This window comes from Sorex fumeus, unplaced genomic scaffold (assembly GCF_029834395.1).
Source record: "Sorex fumeus unplaced genomic scaffold, SorFum_2.1 ptg000024l, whole genome shotgun sequence".
Taxonomy (NCBI): domain Eukaryota; kingdom Metazoa; phylum Chordata; class Mammalia; order Eulipotyphla; family Soricidae; genus Sorex; species Sorex fumeus.
This window is the reverse complement of record NW_026606081.1, coordinates 3,280,012-3,303,490: the sequence shown is the minus strand read 5'-3', so window position 1 is coordinate 3,303,490 and position 23,479 is coordinate 3,280,012. Positions and strand designations below refer to the sequence as shown.

At 48.0% G+C, this 23,479-nt stretch overlaps 1 protein-coding gene across 3 annotated transcripts in view; it reads left to right on the top strand.

Moving 5' to 3' along the window:
* Positions 1-23,479, top strand: part of ACSL1 (acyl-CoA synthetase long chain family member 1) — a 71,953-nt gene that overhangs the window by 34,705 nt on the left and 13,769 nt on the right. For 2 of the 3 annotated variants that reach the window (XM_056113962.1, XM_056113964.1), the window contains exons 3-11: positions 2,037-2,151; positions 7,067-7,131; positions 10,899-11,000; positions 13,317-13,416; positions 13,787-13,965; positions 19,060-19,092; positions 19,246-19,297; positions 19,969-20,042; positions 23,091-23,168. In XM_056113962.1, the coding sequence (XP_055969937.1) occupies positions 2,037-2,151; positions 7,067-7,131; positions 10,899-11,000; positions 13,317-13,416; positions 13,787-13,965; positions 19,060-19,092; positions 19,246-19,297; positions 19,969-20,042; positions 23,091-23,168 (798 nt within the window). Of the gene's footprint in view, positions 1-2,036; positions 2,152-7,066; positions 7,132-10,898; positions 11,001-13,316; positions 13,417-13,786; positions 13,966-19,059; positions 19,093-19,245; positions 19,298-19,968; positions 20,043-22,957; positions 23,036-23,090; positions 23,169-23,479 lie in introns of all 3 variants that reach the window. The other variant, XM_056113963.1, reaches the window with a different exon arrangement.

The following is a 23,479-nucleotide window of genomic DNA, read 5'->3' as shown; positions in this document are numbered from 1 at the left end:
GATGCCCAGTGGTACTCAGGGACTCTTCCTAGCTCTGTGCTCAGGGGTCACTCCTGGTGATGGAGCAGATCAAATCAAGCCGTGGGCAAGACAAGCACCTTAACCCCTGTTTAAGTAGAGGCCAGAGAGTACTGAGGGTAGGGCACTCGCCTTGCACCTGGCTTACCCGAGTTCGAACCCCAACACGCCATAGAGTCTTCCCAAGACTTCCAGGAGTCATCCTGAGCACAGAGTCCAAAGTAAGTTCTGAGCACCCTCTCCAAAAATAATAATAATAATAATAATGAGAGAAAGAAAGAAAGAAAGAAAGAAAGAAAGAAAGAAAGAAGGAAGGAAAGGCATATACCAAAAGTGGTTTAAGTATATAAATGACAACTTAGTTGGGGGAAGGAAAGAGAGTGTAAAGAGAGGTGGAGACTTTTGGTTCAAAAACAAAGCAAGAACAGAACACCCCCCCCCAAAAAAAAACACCCAGAATCCATGTAGACCCAACTGGCTGTCACCACCAAATAGTGTCCCTGTGAGGATTCTCACTGGGACACAGTCCTCTGGCCCTTATCACTAACCGCCTCCCTCCATCCTGCCAAGTTCGGGCTAGCACTGTGCTCTCCTGCTTCCATATAGCATGCTCTCGTGGGCCCCGGAGTCCTGTGCCATCCATCACCCCATTTCCCACGATGAGTCTTTCCTACCCACGGCACCCCCAGAAGGCCCCGCACTGGAGTGAATCCTTGCAGATCCACAGGGCCTTTATTTCCCAGGCTCTGGGAAGTGCTTGGGGTTCCCTGATGCCTGGGCCTCTCAACCACAGCAACTCACAGGTGGAGAGCTCCAACCAGCCTCTGAGTGTTTGGGTTTGGTCTTGTTTTGTTGGTGGGGCGGGGGGGTGAAGCCAGCTCTGTGTTCAGGTCTTACTCCTGTCAATGCTCAGGGGAACCATGATGTGCCAGGGATCGAACCCCAGACCTCCTGCATGCAAAACCCTTTGACCAAGGTATCTCCCTGGGCCCGGGGACCCCTGCCTCTGCAGGTGACTTCTACTACCCCGGGGGGTGGCACCCTGCCACGTGGCCAGCTCCTCTCCGGGCCAGCGCAGAGGAATAGCCTCCGCCAGAGCTAATCAGTCCTCCTCACGGTTGCCCACCTCTACAGGCTGGCTGCAAGTCAGACTTTTGTAGCTGGTCTGAGACTGCATGGAGCTACGGCGGGCACCCAAGTTCCTAACAGACTGTTGTGCAGTTGGCGATGCAGTGAAAAGGTGGGGGTGACATCCCAAGGACTGCAGTTGACTTGGTGGAAGGCGAGCGAGCCAGGTGGCATGGCCACAGGAACAGGAGCAGCATGCTTTTCCCGTGCCCACTTACTCTCAGCTCTAGGGTCCCCAGGGTCTGTGCTGGCCGGCCTCCAGCTCTGCTTGGCAAGACCTCTGCACTCTGGAATCACCCCTGGCACTGCTCAAGGGGACCATCTGGGATGCCAGGGATTGAACCCTGGGTTGGACGCATTCAGGGCAAGCACTCTCCCCACTGTACCATTGCGCCATCCCGGTATGGACACATTTTTATCTGTACTGTTGGGAGGGCTTTTTTTGTTTTTTAATTAAAGAACTGTGATTTACAAAGTTCTCGATAGTTGAGTTTCAGGCATACAGTATTCCGACACCAATCCCACACCAGTGTCAACTTCCCTCCCCCAGTGTCCCCATATTCCCTCCCCCCTCCGCCCCCTCCTGTCCCTGCCCATCAGCTTGACAGGCATAACACAAACTTTCAGTGATTGCAGCTTGGATCCCGTGGTTTCAGTTTCATTGAGTATTTTAAATATTTATTTTGATTGGGGGAGGGGGGCGCATACCTGGTGGTGCTCAGGGTCTGCTTCCAACTCTGCACTCAGATTTCACTCCTGGGTGGGCTCAGGGGGGACCATATGTGCCACCAGGATCCAACCGGGGGTCAGCCACATGCTTCTTGATTTTGATCAACTCCTCCTCACATGCCCGTCTGTCTGTCTGTCTGTCTGTGCGTCTGTCCCCGCAGGGAGGCAAAGGCGCACGGCGGTCCGCTCTCCTCTCCAACGATGAGCCCCTGGTGTACTTCTACGATGACGTCAGGACGCTGTACGAAGGTTTCCAGAGGGGCATTCTGGTGTCGAGTAAGCGACTGTTTGCCTGCAGAAAGGCCCTTTCTCGTGGTTCTTTCGCTTCTCCAAGGAAGGTTGAAAAAAACAAAAAAAACACACCAGCCCCTCGGGCTGGTTCCTGCATGCCCTGCAGACTCGCACACAGATGGACACATTAGCCAGCGTGGCCCGTCCTGCCAAACAGGGCCAGTCCAGCTCGTTTGCAATTCCGTGGTCCCGTGTTTCAAGCCAACCAGACTCACCCCCACCCCCACCCCCACCCCCGCGAGAGTCCTGTTCCCTCCGAGACACTGTGTGCCCTGGGGGAGCTGGAGAAGCCCAAGTCTCTTCTACCTCCTCACTGGACTCAGTGTCCAGCCTGCACCTTCGCTGCTCCCTTCACCCCACACCTTTGTCCCGACCTCCCCAATGCTTTTTTTCCCCCTCTTCTCTCCTGCCGGCAACCTCGGGCTGGTGGACCCTGGCGTTTCTTAGCAGGTTCCTGTACACTTCCCCCTTTCCTGCCAAACCCTCTGGGGCTCTGGGGTGCTTCAGGGTGCAGGGGCGCTTACGGCAGGATGCACTCCTCACTCCTTGGACCCTGAGGCCCGGTCCAGCACCCAGCACGAGCTTCCTCCTGGTGTCCTCAGCGGAGGGGGGAGGCACCCTCAGCTTCCCTCCTTCCCCAACCCTGGCTTTGTCCCAGAGCCTCTTCCTCTGTGTGGGACCCCACTTCCTCTCGGTGCACGGGACCAGGGGCTCTGCCTGGGTTCCTTTCTTTCACTTTCTGGGTCAGCTTTCCTTTCTCCTCCTGCTACCTGGATCCTAATCGGGAGCCTCACACACTCCCTCCCCAACCAAATGTGCAGCTCAAATGTGCTGAGATGGGCCCCTCTGGACAGGGCCTGGCCCGGTGCCATCGCTCCATCCGCATGTTCACCACACTGTTCCTGGAGCAGGCTCAGCCCATGCCCCGCTCCCAGGGAAAAAGCAGGCATGCCTGTGTGTGACTGGAGGGCTTCTTTAGTTGGTGTCAGGGTTTCCCTGTGAGCATAAATACTCATGCAAAGCATCCTAACATAATAGAATGCCCACAAGAAGACGCTTCCTTTAGATGTCTGCGTATATTTTATATTCACCCAGGTTCGATTCCTCCGCCCCTCTCGGAGAGCCCGGCAAGCTACCGAGAGGATCTCGCCCGCACGGCAGAGCCTGGCAAGCTCCCCGTGACGTATTTGATATGCCAGACACAGTAACAACGAAGTCTCACAATGGAGACGTTACTGGGCCCGCTTTATCAAATCGAGGAACAATGGGAGGACAGTGCAGTGCAGTAGATATATTGTACATATATTCTGCTCGGAGAGCCCGGCAAGCTACCAAGAGTACCCTGCCCGCATGGGCAAAGCCTGGCAAGCTCCCCGTGGTGTATCCGATATGCCAAAAACAGTAACAATAACAGGTCTCATTCCCCTGACCCTGAAAGAACCTCCAATCATTGGGAAAGACAAGTAAGGAGAAGCTGCTAAAATCTCAGGGCTGGGACGAATGGAAATGTTACTGGCTCCCACTTGAGTAAATCGATGACCAATGGGATGACAGTGATCTAGTGATACAGTAAAAATGTTCTTCATGTGTGTATATATGATCAGTACGTGTAGATAAGTCACATTCTATCTATATATATATGTATTGCCACTGATATATATGCACTCTCATTGTACATATAAAAACATATAACCCCTAGTACAAAGCAAACATACATATAAATGCATGTAAGTATTTTCATTGCTTGCAGAACGTGGGGTTTGTCTAATGACACAGTAACTCTCTCCTGGTCTTCAGACAAGTTACAAAACCTTTTCTTTTTGTTTGGTCACTTAGTCTATTTGAGAAATAAAGACTATTTTTTTAGCGCTTCAGGGAAATTAAATTTAAAATGAATCAGTTGGGATGTGGGAGGTGGGGGAAGCTGTCCTGAGGTTGAACCCCGGGCCTCACACCTTCAAGGCAGACCTACTACCAGGAGATCCCCCCGACCCCAATCCTCCCAGCCAAATTTAGGTCTTCTCAGCACTAAAGGGAGCTTTTGAAAAATGCTGAAGCTCAGGTCCTGTCTCTGCGGTCACACCAAAGACACTGGAGTCTGAATCCAGTGCATTTCAAATGCTCTGGGTGAGCCTGGTGGTTAGCCACCCCCATCCCAAAACTGTCATCCACGAGTGTTTCTGTGAAAGTCCGGATAGTAAACATTGGGGCCCCTGGGGGCCATCCAGCTCCGTTATCAGGCTCAGCTGTGCGCCCTGATAACACGCAAATGAACGAGTATGGCAAAGGGCCAGTAAAACTGTCCTGATGAAAACAGGCAGCTGGTCTGAGGGAGAACCCTACTATCATTTGTCAACTCCTGTTCATTTTAGAAAATTGTTTTTCTTATTTTTTTTTTACTGGGGAGCCAGTCAGGCTGCTGGGTCTATAAAAGGGCCCAAGGATGCAGGGCACAATGTAGCAACGTGGCAGGGCGCAATGTGGCAGGGCGGAGGAATGCCTGGGACCCCCTCTGGGGCACTCTGAGGCCACTTGGTACCAGGAACCAGACAGGGGTCAGCCACATGCAAGGCCTCTCAGCTCCTCTTCAGAAAGGAAAGAGCTGAGTAGTGTCCTCCAGCTCGGGCGTGTTTCAGCAGCTTATCACCTCTGGTCCCGTGCGTGAAACGGGTCTGGGGAAAGAACCTCGTCTCTGTGGAAGCTGCCTCCGTGAGACTCCCGAGTGGACATTAGAAAGTTAGCTTGGGGGTCGCCTAGAGAAAGAAATATCTCCAATTCTGACTCTCAGCGGGTTGAAGCTGTACTTACTGCCAGGCTAGTCCCAAGGTGTCGCTCCTGGCAGCTGTCCTTGCCTGCATGCTTGCTTATGTGGGGTCCAAATTGGAGTCAGGTCGCATCCTGGTGTTTTGTTTTTTATTATTTTTTTTAACCATGGCTTTCACAGATACCCCCGTTTTCCCCCTTTTCTACATCTTTTCTTCATTTTTTTTGTTTCTTTGCAAAAAAAGATTTTCCCTGTATAATTTGAATTACATAAAATGGTTCTTGATACTTTTGCTCATCAGAATTTGAACACTCACTTATATTGTCCCAAAGGGGCTCCACAGTGGAGTGCTCCCCTTTCGGGCAAGAGACCTCCCCCCAGGTCGATCCCTAGCACCAGCTCACATGCCAGCTGTAACCCCGGCGCACTGCCACTGTGATCACCGGTGGCACAGCCAAGCATGCAGTAACCAGAGCATTGCCACAGCCTCAACTGGTCACCACAACCAGGTGTGTGGACACACAACACACTGCCGGCAAACACTACAGGTGAAGTGTGCTTAGGCCCACAAGTGTAGGGTATGAGCACCACAACCAACCCTCCGTCAGCAGAGCCACCAGTGTCACGGAGAGAGAAAAATGAACATAAAAGTCACTGTCGCTGTCCTCCCGTTGTTTATCGATTTGCTCAAGCGGGCCCAGTCATGTCTTCATTTTGAGACTTGTTACAGTGTCTGGCATATCGAATATGCCACGGGGAGCTTGCCAGGCTCTGCCGTGTGGGCGAGATGCTCTCGGTAGCTTGCCAGGCTCTCCAAGAGGGGCGGAGGAATCGAACCCGGCGAGGCCGGGCTGGCTGTGCGCAAGGCAAAAGCCCCACCGCTGTGCTATCACTCCAGAACATAACAGTAGTTTATCATTTCCTTTTTGTATATTCTGAGGAAGCCTCTGGGGCGGGAGAGATAGTCCAGCAGATAAGGCACTTGCCTTGCTGTCGCTGAACCCATTTTCTGTCCCCAGCACCACATACTGTCCCCTGAGCCAGCCAGGAGTGATCCCCGAGCACAAAGCCAGGAGTAAGCCCTGGGAACTGCTAGATGGGCCCTCCCCTAACCAAGAATAAGAATACAAGAAACCTCTCTAGAAATATTGCAGGAATCTGCCTCTGAGAGCCCCCACACCGAGATCACTTTACTACACAGCAACTATTTAAAACCAAAAGAACATCAAGAGAAATTTCCTTTTTTTTAAATTGTTTATTTTATTCAATCACCATGAGACACAGTTACAAAGCTTTCATGTTTGAGATTCAGCCATACTTTGATTGAATACCCATCCCCCACCAGTGCGCATTTCCACCACCATTGTCCCCAGTATCCACCCTCCCCCTCCGCCCCCATCCCATTCCTCACCCTGCGTCTATGGAAGACAAGTCACATTTTTGAGTGTGACGAAAGTTTTATTTGTGGGCCAAAGAGATAAGAACAGTGGGTTGGACACTTGCCTTGTACACGGCTAACCCGGGTTTGATCCCCCACACCGCACTTGGTCCTCTGAGTCCCACCAAGAGTGATCCCTGAGAGCAGAGCCAGGAGTAACCCCTGAGCACTACCGGGTAGGGCCCGCCCCCAAAATAACTAAAACAAAACAGTTTTATTTGCCTTTCCCTTAAATTTTTTCCCACTTATTTATTGTTACGATTTCCAGGGCTGAGGATCGAACCAACCCAGGGCCTCACCCAGCTGAGACATTCTGTCACTGAACCATAACCCCCCACTAATATTTTAGGACTTTTTTTTTTGGTCACTCTTATAGTAGGGGCAACTCCTGGTAGTTCTGGGGTGTGGGAACGGGGAGTACCAGAAACACACCCACGTTTCTGCATATTCCTTCTCTTGATTCTCCACCGCCCTTGCTGCCTCCTGGAGGGTAGGGGGCAGGCAGAAATAAACACGTGACAAGAATCCAAATCCAGTACTTGGAGAAATTTCTCAGGTGGCTGCCTGTATCTGAGGACTATCAGGCATTCCCCAGTCGGTCCAATTTGATGGGAGAATCTGGGACTAGGATCTGGGACTGTTGATGTACGTTAAACCCATTCTTTGTTTTTCTCTCTCTTTTATTTTTTCTCCTTCAGATAACGGCCCTTGCTTAGGCTCTCGGAAACCAGACAAGCCCTACGAATGGCTTTCCTACAAAGAGGTGGGTTTGCTGCTCCGGGGGCCTCTCCCGCCAGTGCTAATGCTTCTTACCTCATTCTCAGAGCCGGCGCGCCTCAGGGTGGCTTTCGACCACAGGTGGCCGACCAGTACCAGCTCTCGGACCCACGGGCAGGGGGAGAAAACTCACACAAAGTTGTGAGATAAATTCGTCGAGTCAAGTCACGGAGGGGGGAAGGTGGCAGGGGGGTACTCAGAGTAGTTTATTTAGAAATGAATGAGGGTGCCTTGCAGAGGATGATTTTCTGGCCAGTGCTGACACATCGAGGTTAACTGCAGTCCCTCCGTTACAGTCGGGTCCACTCTGTGTTACAAGCTTTCTGTGGACTTTGGCCAGTGCATTCTGTTGTGTGTTTTCTGTGGCAGTCCACTGTTCACTGTCGTCCCGTTGTTCATCAATTTGCTCAAGTGGGCACCAGTAACGTCTCACAATAAATTGTGAGACTTGCTGCTACTGTTTTTGGAACATTGAATACATCACGGGTAGGCTTTGCCAGGCTTTGCCGTGTGGGCGAGATGCTCTCGGTAGCTTGCCGGGCTCTCCGAGAGGGGCGGAGGAATCGAACCCGGATCAGCTGGGTTGACCGCATGCAAGGCAAACGCCTTACCCACTGTGCTATCGCTCCAGCCCTCTATGGCAGTATGTTACAGAATTGTTTTACTGCCCTAAACATCTCTCTATGCCGTCTGTCTGTCCCTCCCTCCTCGCCTTAGCTCCTGGAAACCACTGATCTTTATTGGGTCTGTCATCATACTTTGGCCACTATGTCATATGGTTGGATCCCTCTATTGTCCTTTTTTAAAAATGTTCTTTTTTTTAATGTTTTTTTTTTTTAACAGAGTAAATTTTTGTTTGTTTGTGGGCCATAGCCAAAAGTCAGGAGTTGCTCTTGGCAGTTCTCAGAGGGTCCTCACGATGCCAGGGAGAAAACGCAGGCCTCCGCCTCTAGGCCTTAGAGGCCTCACCTTATCTCCCTGCGGAGTATAAACTTGAAGATACATTTCTAGTTTTGTGCCTGGAGGAAGCAGCCCCTGCCAGATCTGATCGCACCCTTCTGCCTTGGCAAGTGCTAGAAAAATGGGAACGTTCCCATAGAGAGAAATGCAGAGCATGAGGAAAAATAGGCCTCAGGGTAGGTCAGGCCCTGTCCAGCTGGTCAGCAGCCGAACCAGGACCAGAAATGAGGTTCCCCCCCGCATCTGTTTCAGGGCCCCTCGGGTGCATCTCGTGGGTGCTGACCAGTGTGGGACTGGTGTGACCTTTAACTCCCGCTGGCATCTGGGGCTTTTCACTCTGGGCAGTGTGCAGTGCCTACTGGCCCTCAGGCTGTCTCCAGAGGAGTTTGTGAAGTCAGGCAGTGGTGCAGGAGGACATTGCCTTTTCTGTCCCATCAGCCTCCACACCCTTACTGTTCCTCAGGCTGAGTGGCAGCCTGAGACCCACAGGAGCTTTGGGAAATATTGGCTCGGCTGCCTCATGGTCACTGCTCCGTGGGACAGGTGACCCTGAGGCTTTCGGTAGGACCCAGGAACTTCCTCCGCCCATTCTCAGGGATTGGCGTGTTGTGCTTGTGTGTCGCCAGGCCCATGGACTCAGGTCCCTGCCAGGATCTCGAGACCAGGGCTCATGTCAAGTGTTGGGTTTTGGTGGGGGGAGCCGGGGGGATGGAGAGGAGGGGATCACAGTGAGCTCAGCCTGCTTGCTAGTGAGAGGGGTCAGCAGGGGGAGGAGAGATGGCGCTGTTTGTATTTTGCTTTCCCAGAACCAAGTCCCATCTAGTAAGGTGCTTCTGTGACCCCTTGTTTTCACACGCGCTGTATAAACAATTGATGGGCAGCAAGCAAATGAATAATACTATGTGATGATGCTCTCTCTCTCGCTCTCTCCCCCTCTCTCTCTCTCGCTCTCTCTGTTTTCTTTGGTGGGGGGGTGTCGCAGTATAGGGCATGGCCTTCTTAGAGGGGCTAGGGGCTAGCAGTGCCCAGGAGGCCATGCAGTGCTGGGGATTGAACCTTCATCCCAGCTCATCCCTGGCATGAGCTCCAGCCCAAGGGTTGCTGATGACCCCTTGGAGCCTGACAGCGCCCCTGATGGCTTTTCATGGTATCAGTGTTCTCTCTCACTAGATCATGCTCGTGGCGTGTTAGCTGGAGAAGAGAGCCACGGCCGGTGCCCACAGGCTTTCTCCAGGCAGACTGCGGTTCGCCAAGGAGATCCCTGTCTGGTGTATATTTCAGCCAGTGATGGCCCAAGACATGTAGCTGCACTTTGAATTTGTCCTTTTAAATCATTTTTTCTATTTCATTTTGGTAGGGCGGGGAAGGATACACTTGGTGGTGCTCAGAGCTGACTCCTGGCTCTGTGCTCTGGGATCACCCCAGGCAGGGCTCAAGACACCACCGAATGTGGGGCCAGGGACTGAACCCAGGTCTTGGATCTGCCTGTAAACCAGTGTCCTACCCACTGTACTATCTCTCTGGCTATGTCTTACTAACCCGGTGATTCTGAACGTGGTGGGAGGGGGCCGGAACCTATGGGAGTTTTGGGATTTCAGAAAATTTTGAAATTGCACAGTTATTTAAAACCTCCTCTTAGGACCAGAGATATAGTACAGCATATTAGGGCACTTTCCTTGCATGTGATCAGTCCAGGTTCCATCTCAGAATCTCATATGGTCCCCAAGCACTAGCAGCAGTGATCCGTGAGCACCAAGCCAGGAATGAGTACAGAGCCAGGAATGAGCCCTGAACACTGCCAGGTGTGGCCCAAAATTTTAAAAAGAAGAAAATCTCAAAAATATTCCTCCTAAGGTTGAATTATTTTCTAAGAATAAATTACCAGATTGGGGTTGTAGAGCTAATAAGAACTTTACAAAATATTTTTCTCAACCCTGCCTTACACACAACACACACACACACACACACAGACACACACACACGGCGTGCCCATGTTATTATTTCTGTGTTTAGACCAAATGACAGATTCTGGCTTCTTTGCTGCTATCAGCAAACGCAAAGATGAAAAATTTTTTTCTGCCCATAAGCTACTACTTTAATTTTGTAAGACTGACTTACAAAGGAGAAACGATGAAGAAAGCTGGCGTACTGGCCACTGCTGGGGTGGGATACGTGTGTTTTATAAAGGGAACCCAATGATCCATCCTCTTCACTGGGAGTTTTAGTGATTAGAACCTGGGCGTGGCCTGTCTCATTAGCTGGGAGAGAAGGCAGCTGGAATAGAGAAGGGATCACTAAGAAAATAATGGCTTGGGAGGAACCGGTCGGGATGGGAGATTTGTGCTGAAAGTAGATAAAGGACCAAACATGATAACCTCTCAGTATCTGCATTGCAAATCATAATGCCCAAAAGTAGAGAGAGAGTATAGGGAATATTGTCTGCCATGGAGGCAGGGGAGGGTAGGAAAGGGGGGGGGGGTATACTGGGGATATTGGCGGTGGGGAATGTGATCTGGTGGAGGGATGGGTGTTCGATCATTGTGTGATTGTAACCCAAACATGAAAACTTATAACTATCTCATGGTGATTCAAAAAAAAAAAATAAAAGAACCTGGGCTTGGCCAAAGTGGTCCCTGCTCCCTTCGTGGGAGCTTGCTGGCTCAGATGCTGGTGCAGATTCTGGCTCAGGTGCTGGCCCAGGTGCTGGCTCAGGTGCTGCCTCCGGCACCCCCAACCCCCAAAACTCTGCTCCTTGCCCCTAACCTGCTGCCTTTCCTTTCCTCTCCACTTCAGGTCGCAGACTTGTCGGAGTGTGTGGGCTCAGCGCTGCTCCAGAAGGGCTTCAAGGCTTCCTCGGACCAGTTCATTGGCATCTTTTCTCAAAACAGACCTGAGGTACTCCCCCAGGGTGAGGCGGAGGGGGCATGTGCTCACACGGTTCCTCCAGTCCACTGGCAAAAGGGCTGCATACTTGGGCTGGTTCCGGCTGAGACTCTGGTTTGGATCACACCTTAGAAAAAGTCACAGCTAGGGGCCAGAGTGACAGTACAGCAGGAGGGCGCTTACTTTATATGTGGTCAACCTGGGTTGGATCCCCAGCAACGCACACGGTCCCACGAGCCCTGCCACAAGTCCTCTTTGAGCACAGAACCAGGAGTAAGCTCTGAGTACCACCAAAAACCAACAGGATAGAAGATCACATATAGGCACACCCCCAACCTCCTAAGCCTGCAAGAGAGATCAATTTTTTTTTTCTTCTTGGGTCACACTCGATGATGCACAGGGGTTACTCCTGGCTCTGCACTCAGGAGTTACTCCTGGCAGTGCTCAGGGGACCATATGGGATTCTGGGAATCGAACCCGGGTCGGCTGCGTGCAAGGCAAATGCTCTACCCGCTGTGCTATCTCTCCAGCCCAAATCAAATTGTTTTTTGAGCTGAATCATTTCTGTTGGTTTCCCACAAAATCATTAGCACAAAACCTTGTAGTTTTCTCGCTTTAACAATGGCCCCTCAACAGGGGTGGGGGAAGAAGGGGGGCTGGAACCCCATGTTAATGAGCGCTAGAGAAAGGCGCAAACTTCTCACCAGTTAGTTATAAAAGATATTAACTTTTCCCTTATCAGGTTACAAAGTTGTAAGTGCCTTAGGGAAATGCCTCCTCAGCCTTCATCTGAGTTTTATCTATCTGGCTATGGCCTGGGGCTTCTGTACATCATTGTTTTAAAAGCACAATTTAAATGGGAAGCTCTTGGGAAGGGACTTATTGCTGGTAGCCTTAGCTCCCAGCTAAAAGATCAGTGGCACCTGTGGCTTGGAAAATTTGAATTGGTTCTTAGACCTCCTGGCGTCTTTGTCTAAAAGACGGGTGTCTCAACCACTTTGCTACAGCCTACTTTGTAAATCAAAATGGGTTTCGGAGAGTTTTATGTTCTGCTGAGGGAGGAAAGCCTGGTTTTCTGCAGCTGGAACTGTGGTAAGGCTCAGGGAATTGAGTTCTTGGGTTTTAAGTGAAACCCATTCAAATGATCACATTCAACATTTTTGGTGCTTTAGTGGAACTTCCCAGCGGATCTACAACTAGGACAGATAATTCCACACTTCAAGAAATAGGCTCTTTCCCTATTCAAGAATTTGTTCAAGAGGGACTGGAGCGATAGCACAGCGGGTAGGGCATTTTCCTTACAGGCGGCCGACCCAGTTTCGCTTCCCAGCATCCCATACGGTTCACTGAGCACCGCCAGAGGTGATTCCTGAGTGCAGAGTCAGGAGTAACCCCTGAGCATCACCAGGTGTGACCCAAAATGCAAAAAAAAAAAAAAAAAAACACAAAGAATTTGTTCAACAAATGTTTATTGAACATTTGCTATGTGCCAGGCCTTGTAAGCAACATAAAAGCAGAGCAAATACTTGGATCCTGTCTGTGAGGGGCCACATAAGAGAAGACAGACCCATTCACTGGTGCTATCTCTGTGGGTTGGTTTAGTACGGACAACAGGTTTAGAGGCCAGTTAGGGCATTGCTCCTTTCTCTCATCACTTCTCTGAGGCGATTTTGCAGGGATGATGTTCCTGTAAGGAGAGCAAGTCCCTCGTCCTCCAATTTCCGGGCTCCCTCCAGCTCTCCCAAGCCCCACACTCACTGTCTGGCGGGGCCATGCGTTGCCTGGGTAGTGGCGCCAGGCTTCTTGTGTGGCTGCAGACTTGCTGTCACCTTTCTAGCCTTGCTTGCCACTGTCCCCTGGGAAGTGGGTTCCTGCTTGGAACAGCCATATACTGACTGCCCTCCCCCACCCCCGACCCACATTTTCAAATCCCCCCCGCCCCCATCTGCACCGTTGGTGAAGTCTCCCAGCCTTTCTCTCCATCTGCCCAGACCTTTCTACTCTTGCCAAGGGCAGGCCCAGCGACCTCTCTCCAAGGTTCTGGCCTCCATGCCAGCCTCAAAGTTGCATTGCTAATTGTCTTCAAACGTACCTGTGTCCGTTCTTCAGGAAAACTTGCACTTTCCCAGTGAAACACTAATTCTGCATGGCACCTAGAATAGATATGCAGTGTACATAGAGTGGATACGCAGCATACATAGAGTAGACATGCAGTGTACATATGCATTGTTCCTCCCATGACATCCAAGGCTTTCAGTGTGAGTCTCTAAAGTGCTGGTCTCCTAGTGACATCTTGTTTTCTCTCCCAACCTTTACTGTTTTGTTCAGTGGGTGATCATTGAGCTGGGGTGCTTTGCATTTTCCATGGTGCCCGTTCCCCTCTACGATACCCTTGGCACAGAAGCAATTACCTACATAGTCAACAAAGGTACGTTTGCAGTCTTTGAATTATTGATTCGATTTGATGCCTTTACACCACTTCAGTTGGGTCTGATCAGGATTTTATATTGATATGTGGTCTACCTTTAAAAAGAATGTAGCATATGAGGGTTGGAGAGATAGTACAAAGGGTTGGCCATTCTCTTTGTACCCCGGCACCCCAAATGGTCTCCCAAACCCACCAAGAATGATCCCTGAGTGCAGGGTCAAGAGTAAGCCCTGAGCACAGCTTGACATGGTATCAAAAACAAAAACAAAAACAAAAATGTAGCACTTGAAATAGCCTGTGTGAGATGCCTCTGGCTCTTCATACTAGCTTCATTCCATATTCCTTCCTCATTGTTTTGCTTCATTTCCAGCTGAACTCTCCCTAGTGTTTGTGGACAAGCCAGAGAAGGCCAAGCTCTTATTAGAAGGTGTAGAAAATAAGCTGACGCCAGGCCTTAAGACCATAGTTATAATGGAAGATAGTTCCAGCGATGTGTTTGAACAAGGCAAGAAGCTTGGGGTGGAAATGATGACTTTAAAGGCATTTCAGGTAAGTCCTTCTACCTTCTAGCCTCTTCTTCAGGGTTTCTCCCTGAGACCATTTGGTCTCCAGTGCATCAGTGCCACCCCAGCACCCCATCTCTGACTGAGAGTGTCAGTATCCCAAGAGAGACACAGCAGGAGCCAGAGAAACAGCACTTGCCCTGCACGCAGTTGGCCCAGGTTTGATACCCAGAACCCCACATGGTTCCCCAAACATCAGCAAGAGTGATTCCTGAGTGCAGAGTCAGGAGTAAGCCCTGAGCATTGCCAGGGGGGTTTAATAATATGGTCAGGGAGGGAGTACCCCTCCAAAAAGACATAGCAGAAATTCCTGCCTTATTACGACAAAACATAGTTGAACATGTGGATGCCAGTGTTGACCCATCACATCCTAAGAAACCCATCTCATAAAGGGCATCACACAGCTCACATCTTGTTCTAGAACGTTGGCGAGCCATGTCAAAACACGCTGGACTTTCAGATTCAGGTGGAGGTTTCAGTGTGTACAGTGTCTTTAGGCTTGAATTTTGTTTTTACAGCGGAGGAAGAAATAAAAAGTTGCCTCTTTCTTTTTCCCAGATTGCTTTTACAGAGTCTGGGCAAATTTCAGCCCAGATGTTTGATTTGGGTTTTTTCCCGACTAAATTTCTTTCAACTCACATTATTCACATCCCGATAGGTAACAGGTACTAGGCTAATGAGCAGGAGCCGTGTTTACTCTAGTTGTCTGGCATCTGATCATCTAAGAATTCAGTTCCTCCAACTGAGCAGAGATTGGGATCTGTTCCTGAGTTTGAGCAGCAGGCAGATCCCGTTTGACACACAGAGGAAGCTGTAGGCTGTAGACCCCCGGAGAGTCCTTTTCTCTTGGACACTTGGACAATTGCTGATACCTTCCTGGTACTCTTATGGTTTCCACTTTATTTAGACACCTGCAGAGAATTTGAAGCTGAAAATAAGTAGATTCTAGTACAGCCTTCTGCCTTATTCGCATGTGTACACACACACACACACACACACACACACACACACACACACACACGCAGCCTAGAGTATGATTTCCTGTGAGCTGGCTACAGTGCTCTTTTGTGGAAACCAGTTGTTTTATACCTAGCATTTCCCTGCTTTTTGTTTTATTTTGTTTTAATAATATGGGCAAGAGGAACAAATGACAGACACCAAGTTTCTGCCTTTGGTCCTATCAAAATATACATGAATAAGTGCTGACAGGAATGGCTGCCATTTTTGTTTTGTTTTGTTAATCCTTTTATAATGATATCATCTGTTTTTCCTGATCGTTCTTTCTCCCCACCTTCCTACACACACACACACACACACACACACACACACACACACACAGACACAGAAGTACCACTGACTCTTGAATAGCACAGGCTGGGACTATGTGGAGCCATATGCATGTGTTTTTTTTTTCCCCCATTCAGTACTTTAAATGTGTTTTCTCCTTTGTATCATCTTTTACAAAACATTTTCCTGAGGGCTGACTGAATAGCACAGCGGGTAGGACGTTTGCCTTGCATGTGGCCAACCCAGGTTCAATCCCCAGCATCCCATATGGTCCCCCGAGCACCACCAGGAGTAATTCCTGAGTGCATGAGTCAGGAGTAACCCCTGTACATCGCCAGGTATGACCCCAAAAGAAAAAAAAAAGTCTTATTTTACTTCACTGTATGGGCTGGAGTGATAGTGCAACAGGTAGGGCGTTTGCCTTACAAGTGGCCAACATAGCCGACCCGAGTTCGATTCCTCCGCCCCTCTTGGAGAGCCCCAGCAAGCTACCGAGAGTATCTTGCCCGCACGGCAAAGCCTGGCAAGCTACCTGTGATGTTTCGATATGCCAAACACAGTAACAATTGTCACAATGTAGACGTTACTGGGCCTGCTAGAGCAAATTGATGAACAACAGGAGGACAGTGACAGTGACAGTGACTTCACTGTATGGCCATAGTACGCAATATAGACTATACCAAAAAAATGGGTCAACAGCCTGTTAGTTACTTTATCACTATCTTCCTGTCAGTGTAAGCTGCCAATAACTTCATTTTCTAGGAATCAAAACTTAAATGGAGATGTTTAGTGATGATGTGGGGAAAGATAGTGCTCATTCCCCAAGGGTTATTTGAGATCCCACTGTCATTGTAAGATTAAAATCTCATTTGGATGAGTGACTGAAGATTATAATATAGAGTTTATATTAAAACCTTCTAGGAATACCTACCTGCTTATATTTGACTTTTCCAAATTTTATAAGAAAAAGCAATGTTTTAAAGAAATGAATTCACTTTATAAAGAGTAAATAGGGCTAGAGAGATAGTAAAGTTGGTAAGAGACATATGTGCAGGAAACCCAGGTTCTGTCCCTGGCAGCACTTATAGTCCGTTGAACCCCACCAGGAGTGATCCCTGAGCACTTCCAAGTATGGGAAAAGAGAAGGAGAGAGAGATGAAAGGAGACTAGCTTTATAGTTGATCATGTAATGATGTTATATTCATGTATATTTTTATAGGGCCAAAAGCAGAAACTTGGTATCTGTCATTTGTACCTCTTGCCCTTATCAGGAAGATTTGAAAGCATGCCAACAAGTTGACATAATTGTATAAGTACACTACCTTATTTCACCACAATCTCCAGAGAGCATTTATATCACTGTTAACCATCAACGCATTCCTCTGTTCATTTATCAGCACATCTCTTTCATGCATTTCCAGTAGGTTGTAGGTTTCACCATCCCTAAGTATTTGATCAAATTCATTATTGGGTCATACTTAGTATTTCTTCTACTTATGGTCTTTCCCAACATTCATAACCTAAAGGTAGCAACTTGTTTATTTTTATAATTTTTTATCTTCTTCCTAAACAATGAGATAAGACAGGTTTCAGGCTATGACTTTTTCTTGGCAAATAGTACGCTGATTTGGATAAAGTTCCCATGAAATCAAAAGTCAAGTTGCGTGTAACTATTGCTTTAGGATCCGTTTTATTTTTTGTTGTTGTTGTTTTGTTGTTTGTTTGTTTGTTTTTACAAATTAGCAATCTCAAGACAGAAATTATCTAATAATTTTGAACATATTATAAAAAGAACTAAACACAAATTTGGATCCATTAAAGATTGTCGAAGGGGGGAAATGATGCCTATTCTCTATTAAGACGTTCCTCCTTTGATCAGTCATCACTTACGTATATAACATAGTACTGGGGAGAAGATTAATGCCTTGAGCACACGCTTTCATGCAGATGGCCCACGTCTGAATCCCCTGCACTGCCTGGTCACTCGAGCTCTGCTGGGAGTGACCCCTGAGCACTGCCAGGTGTGACCCCAAGACAAAAACAAAACAAAGACACTATCATTTTAACTGTGATTAAGATAAAAAAAAAAAACTTTAAAATGAGATACTGACAGAACTTTAGGGAATCCTAATTTCCATGAAATCCTAGACATGCTAACTTCATAGGCCTATTCTATCTGGCTTTAACAGGAAAACAATATAAATAGATCCATTTACGAAGGAGTAGATGTCACAGCGGCCACTGAGAATCCCTCCATGCAGTAAATGAACCTCTAAGGGAACCACGTGCATTGCCAGGACCAGCCGCTGGGGAACGCTGCACCTCGGCTGACTGTCATTCTTAATTCCCCATCCATTTCAGAAGGAGCCCAGACACCATGTGGCTTAGCTTATTTTCAAACAGAAGATTCCCAATTCCTTCTTTCCTGCCCCATGTGGCGGAGAGGGCGACATATTTTTGAAGCTCTGCAGAATAGTCAGCACTTCAATCTGACAGGGATTAATCGGTTCCCCCCCCCACCCACCCAGGTTAGAGGTGGCAGCTCTGCGGGCAGGATGGGACCATCTGCAGGTCCTTGGTTCCGCTTTGTAAAGGGTGAGAACGAACAGGAATGGGAATGGGGACAAGAAGCACTGGCCCTGCACACGGCAGACCCAGGTTTAATCCCCAACGTTCCATATGAGCCCCCCAGCACCACCAGGTCTGAGTCCTGTATGTAGAGCCAGGAATAACCTGTGAGCATCACAGGGATGGCCCTCAAACAAAAACAACAAAAAGGAGTACAGTGAGAGCCTTCGGCTCCTGTGTTTCAGGAAAAGCTCTGTTTGAAAGACTAGTCCGACATGCAGATGTTCCACAGGTTCTTGAAAACCTTTTGATATCACTAAGCATCAGACCAATGCAACTCAAAGCCAGTGGTAGCACCTGTGTGTATGGCTGTTCCCCAAGAAACAGGAAATGGCAGGTATTGGTGAGGATGGGAAAAGGCAGGAGCCCTCTGCACTGTTGGGAATGTGCAGCCGCTTTGGGAAACAGTATGTTTTTGCAAACTATGTTCAAAAACATTGAGCATCGAATTGCCGTGTGATCTATCAGTTTCACTTTACCAAAGAGAAAGAAAACCGCAACTCAAAAACATAGCTGCCCCCTCACATCCATCATAGCTCTATTTACAGTATGAGGAGACAGCCCAAGTGTCCACTGGTGGATGAAGAAAATGTGATACACTTGCTTATGCACATAAATACAGATAAAGATCCACAGTGTACAATCCAGTCAGCTATTCATTTAATTTTTTAATTTTTGGGTCGCACCCAGCGATGCTCAGGGGTTACTCCTGGCTCTGCACTCAGGAATTACCCCTGGTGGTGCTCCGGGGACCATATGGGATGCTGGGAATTGAACCCGGGTTGGCTGCGTGCTCTCACTCCAGCCCCTCAACTATTCATTTAAAACAAGAAATCTTGCCATGCTTTGACAGCCTGGGTGAACCTTATAGGCATTGTTATGCTAAGTGAAGTAAGTCAGAGTACTCAAAAGTACCTTGTGATTTCCAGGACCCATCCTTAATAGCCCTTTTCTAGCCGTAAGACAAACGATGCCAGGAAACTGGCTTTTGGGCACGATGAAGTACCATGCTGGTTCCGTGTCAGTCACATTGGCATGGAGTATCTCATTTTCAAATGTGGGCTCTGTTTGGATCACCTGGGAATTGACTGACTCTCTCATGACTCGGACCTTCTGGGCCCATGGGGAAAGTCCCCTTTAACATGGTTTTTCTCTTCTGATTCAGGACCTGGGAAGAGCCCACCGCCAGAAGCCCAGGGTAAGTGCCAGCCTCTGCCCAGCCTCTGTCTGCCCCAGTGTCCTGTCACTCTGCATTCTGCTGGGAATCTTGGGTGGCCTCTGGGGCCAGCTGGTTTCTTGTCCTGATTGGTAACCACCTGCATATCTGTTTTATTTTTCAATGGTCACCTAGCCCCCAAAGCCTGAAGATCTGGCCGTGATTTGTTTTACAAGTGGAACCACAGGTAAGCTTAAGACAGGGATTGCTTCTGAGGTGTCTAGCCAGAGAGTTTTCTTGGCCACCACTCTGGGGACTGAGTGATACGGGGGTGAAGCAGAGATGGACGGGTGTCATATGCTGCCATGGGGTCATACCTCCGCTGCTGCAGACTCCTCCCTCAGAGTATGTGTGTGTCCTCAATGTTGAAAATGCCACCCGCCAGCCAACTTCTGGGAACAGATCATACTCATGACTTCCCAAATTAAAGGCCTGGTTCGTCTGTGCTCACTACATCTCCTGCTGAAAGTTACCGTGTTCATAAAGATGAAGCCACTGCGTTTTGTGTCACGGGTGGGAGGCTGCTCGCGAATCCCGTGGGACTTTTGGGTCTTGCCCGACACGGGAGGTATTTGAGGCTCTCTGCTTTAAGGCTTTCTGGGCTGTCCTCATTTTTCTCCCGCGTGGATGGATTCTTTCGGGCGAAGGATCATCACCGAATGTCCTCTCTATAGGTTCTTGGGCTCATAACGCAAAACCACTTAAAAAGAAACCTGGTCCTCAAATAAAGTTGCTTTGTTCAACTTAGTTCGCTCTAATGTGGATGGGAACAAATGACCCCTGGCCAGCGTGGCACACAAGGACGCTGTCCCCTTCCCCACTGTGCTCTGACTAGGTCCCTTCCTCTCTGTCCCTCAGGCAACCCCAAAGGAGCACTCATCACCCACCGAAATATCATAAGCGATTGTTCGGCCTTCGTGAAAGTGACAGAGGTAAACTTTAGGGGTATTGCCATCTTTCTTCAGAGACATTGGCATTCAGCCCCAAGAATGCAATCTGAAGAATTTTAACACCGGAGTGTGTGACATTGCAAAATTTAGTAAAACAAGTTTTTTAATGCTTTTTTTTAAAAAAATGAAAAAGAACGCAGAGGTAAAGGCAGAACCAGCAGCATGGTTGGTGGGAAGCTGTACTAAGGGCATTGTCTGAAATACAGTTAATATGGTTAAACTTTGAACTTCAGGGCTAGAGCAATAGTACAAAGAGGGTGTTTGCCTGGTATGCAGCTGACCTGGGTTCAATCTCTGGCATCCCATATGGTCCCCCAAACCCACTCGGGAGAGACTCCAGAGTGCAGAGCCAGGAGTAAGCCCTGAGCTTCCCTGAATGTGCCCCAAAACAAAAACAAATAATTAAAGGATTGAACTTAAATATATTCTAAGATCTCTCAAGTACTTTTGGTTGTGGGCCAAATCCACAATTCCCACTTTTGTCCTTATGGGGAACTGAGAGATAGATGTATTAATTGCAGCTTGTACATAGGGTAATGTTATTTGAATAACTCCTATTAATGTTTCCGGGACAGTACGGGAAGAAATAACTGTTGTTTTGTGGTTTCAATCTACTATTACAGCATGGGGGTAGGGGGTGAGTGGATGGGGTGATTTCTTGACATTGATAACGCGAAAGGTTAGAAGCTGCTGAAGTCTTTACGTTTTACTAAATTACTCTTAAGCGAATGTTTAGTATGGGTGCCTGGACCTCCACTTTATGACAAGGATCAAAGCTTTGAATTTAACTGATTTTCTATGATCTTAAGGAATTATCTAGTTCAATAAGTACCTTTCTGAAGTACTTTCTAAACAGGTACTTGTTGAACAATTTAATTCGGCAAAATAATGCTTTTGCTTCATACTCTTTTGACATTTTGCGTCATTTGCTCTTACAGTTTCTGGGATTGTTCAGTAACCCTAATTTTGGGGGCAAGGGTCTGTACTTTGGGGAGAATGAAACTCTGTTGACTGCAGAAGGCTGGTCTCACCTTGACTTAACACTCAAGCTTCTTTAATCCAAAATGTCTTTTTTTTCCCCCTTTGGTAGGTACCAAATCAAAATTGGTAGAAACTAAATCTTGATTTAGTACTCACCAAAGTGAAATTTTAATTTTCTAATTGGTCTCCAAAAGAAGACTTAGAGTGTATTATTCATGGCTCTCAAAGGCAAATGGCCACAAAACTTTGCCTAAAATCAATTATATTATCAAGGTCCAGTTCTTAACTTTGAAAAACTCCTAGTCATGCTAGAGGGCATCATTCTGGATACAGATTCAGACATTGAATACTATTGGCATCATTGGCGGCTGGAACCATAGCACAGTGGGTAAGGCATTTGCCTTGCATGCGGCCGACCCAGGTTCGATTCCAAGCATCCCATATGGTCCCCCAAACACCGCCAGGAGTAATTCCTGAGTGCATGAACCAGGAGTAACCCCCGTGGATCACCAGGTGTGACCCAAAGAGCAAAAAAAAAAAAAAAAAGAAGAAAACTATGGGCATCATCGAGTCTGATTTCTCATGGAATGATTTCCCTCAGGGTGGGAATGCGGGCACAGCTGAATACAATCGAGCCCAATTCCATCCAGGTTCCTCCTGTGTCACTTGCTCTTGGGCCACTGTATTGGCTCAGCACAGATGCATCCACCCAGTGCCACAGTACTGGATGGTGTGGGTAAGCCTGCCGAGGGGAAGACATGGCTCAGAAGTGGGGCATCAGAGGGCTAGAGTAATAATAGTACAGTGCGTATGGCACTTGTCTTGCACACATGTAGCTGACCAAGGTTTGATTCCCGCCACCTCCTATGGTCTTCTGCTCCACCAGGAATAAGCCGTGAGTGCAGTTGACTGACCCAAAAACTGGACAAAGAAGTAGAACCACGAGGCCCAGGGCTGCGGCTACAGTTGACAGTGCCACCATTTCTTGCCATGTGGCGGCAGCTGCTCTGGTCACTGTTCTTTATTTATGCTCAGAACTTTAGAATTTCTCGAAAACTCCTTCCTCCCGTACTATGTCTATAAATTCCATTCTGAACCGCAGAATGGACACCAGATATCCAAAGCGTCTCTAGATACAGACCTATCACATTTTATAGAAGAGCAAATTTGCTGAGTGCAGAGCTCTCTTTCGAAGAAATTGGCAGTATTTGTCACAGGAGGAGTTAGGACTTCGAAGTAAAGATATTGATCGATCTGAGATAGCCAAGATGTATTTATGCTGTAAGATGTATTTATGCTGTAAATATAAAGACCTTGGAGAAAAAGAAAAAAGATGATCATCTTTTGGATCTCACTCTTTCCCTTGACAGCATAATAATGCTCTCTGGTGTTGGAATAAATCTTGTATTCCTTATCTTAAGGTGGAATTGAGCTTGCTGGGCATTTGGGTACTATAACTTTAAAATACTAAATGATTAGAGCACATGATCCCTTAACATCCCAATTTGAATCACATTGTCCTTAGTTTAGTCAAGTCAAGTCCTGACAAGGATTCACTTTGGCGTAGGAGTGACATCAAAGGCCAAGGCTGTGTGATAGCTAGCACACATGCTTTGCGTAATCACCAACAGTATACGTATCCGTCCACTTCCCCCACCCCCCAGCATCGCCTGGGTGGGACCCCCAACAATATTTCTAAGTGACAAATGACCTCTAATCTTTTTACATAATGAGACCGTTGCTTTTCATTTTATCCTTCGATGAGAAATGATGGCCAAAAAATAAAATCATTGCAAGAAAAGCAAAACTGTTTCTTCTTCGTGTTGAGGTATCATGTGCTCTGAAATAAAAGTGGATAATAACTGGAAAGCTTAAATGTTTTTCATTTTCTTCCTTGCTGGCGCCTCTGCTTACAGACAATACTGCTTCCTTCTCCAGCTGACACTCTGATCTCTTTCTTGCCACTCGCCCATATGTTTGAGAGAGTCGTAGAGGTAGGCCCGCAGTTTCGTTTTTCTTTTTGCTTCTTTGTGTTCTGTTGTTTTACAGAAAGTCCTTCCCCTGAAACCCAGTGACACACACATTTCTTACTTGCCACTTGCACATATGTATGAGCAAATGATGCAGGTAAGTGTGATATGTAGAGAGTCACCCACTGTGGATAATTCTTTATCCAACCCTACTAGGAACGGTGCTGTTCAACACCATGGATTTGGGGGGTGGGGGGGCTCGGTGATAGAGCACCTGACTTGCAAGCAGATCTTGAGTTCGGTCTCCATCTCGGCTGTACCCCACATGGCACGTGTGACTCCTGGTGGCACTGCCAGTTGGGATCCCCAGAACCGAAACAAAGTACGTGGTCTCCAACTCAGGAGCACGGGCCTCAAGTGCACACTGCAGCCAAGGGTGTTCAAGGCACACCACTGAAAGCTACAACC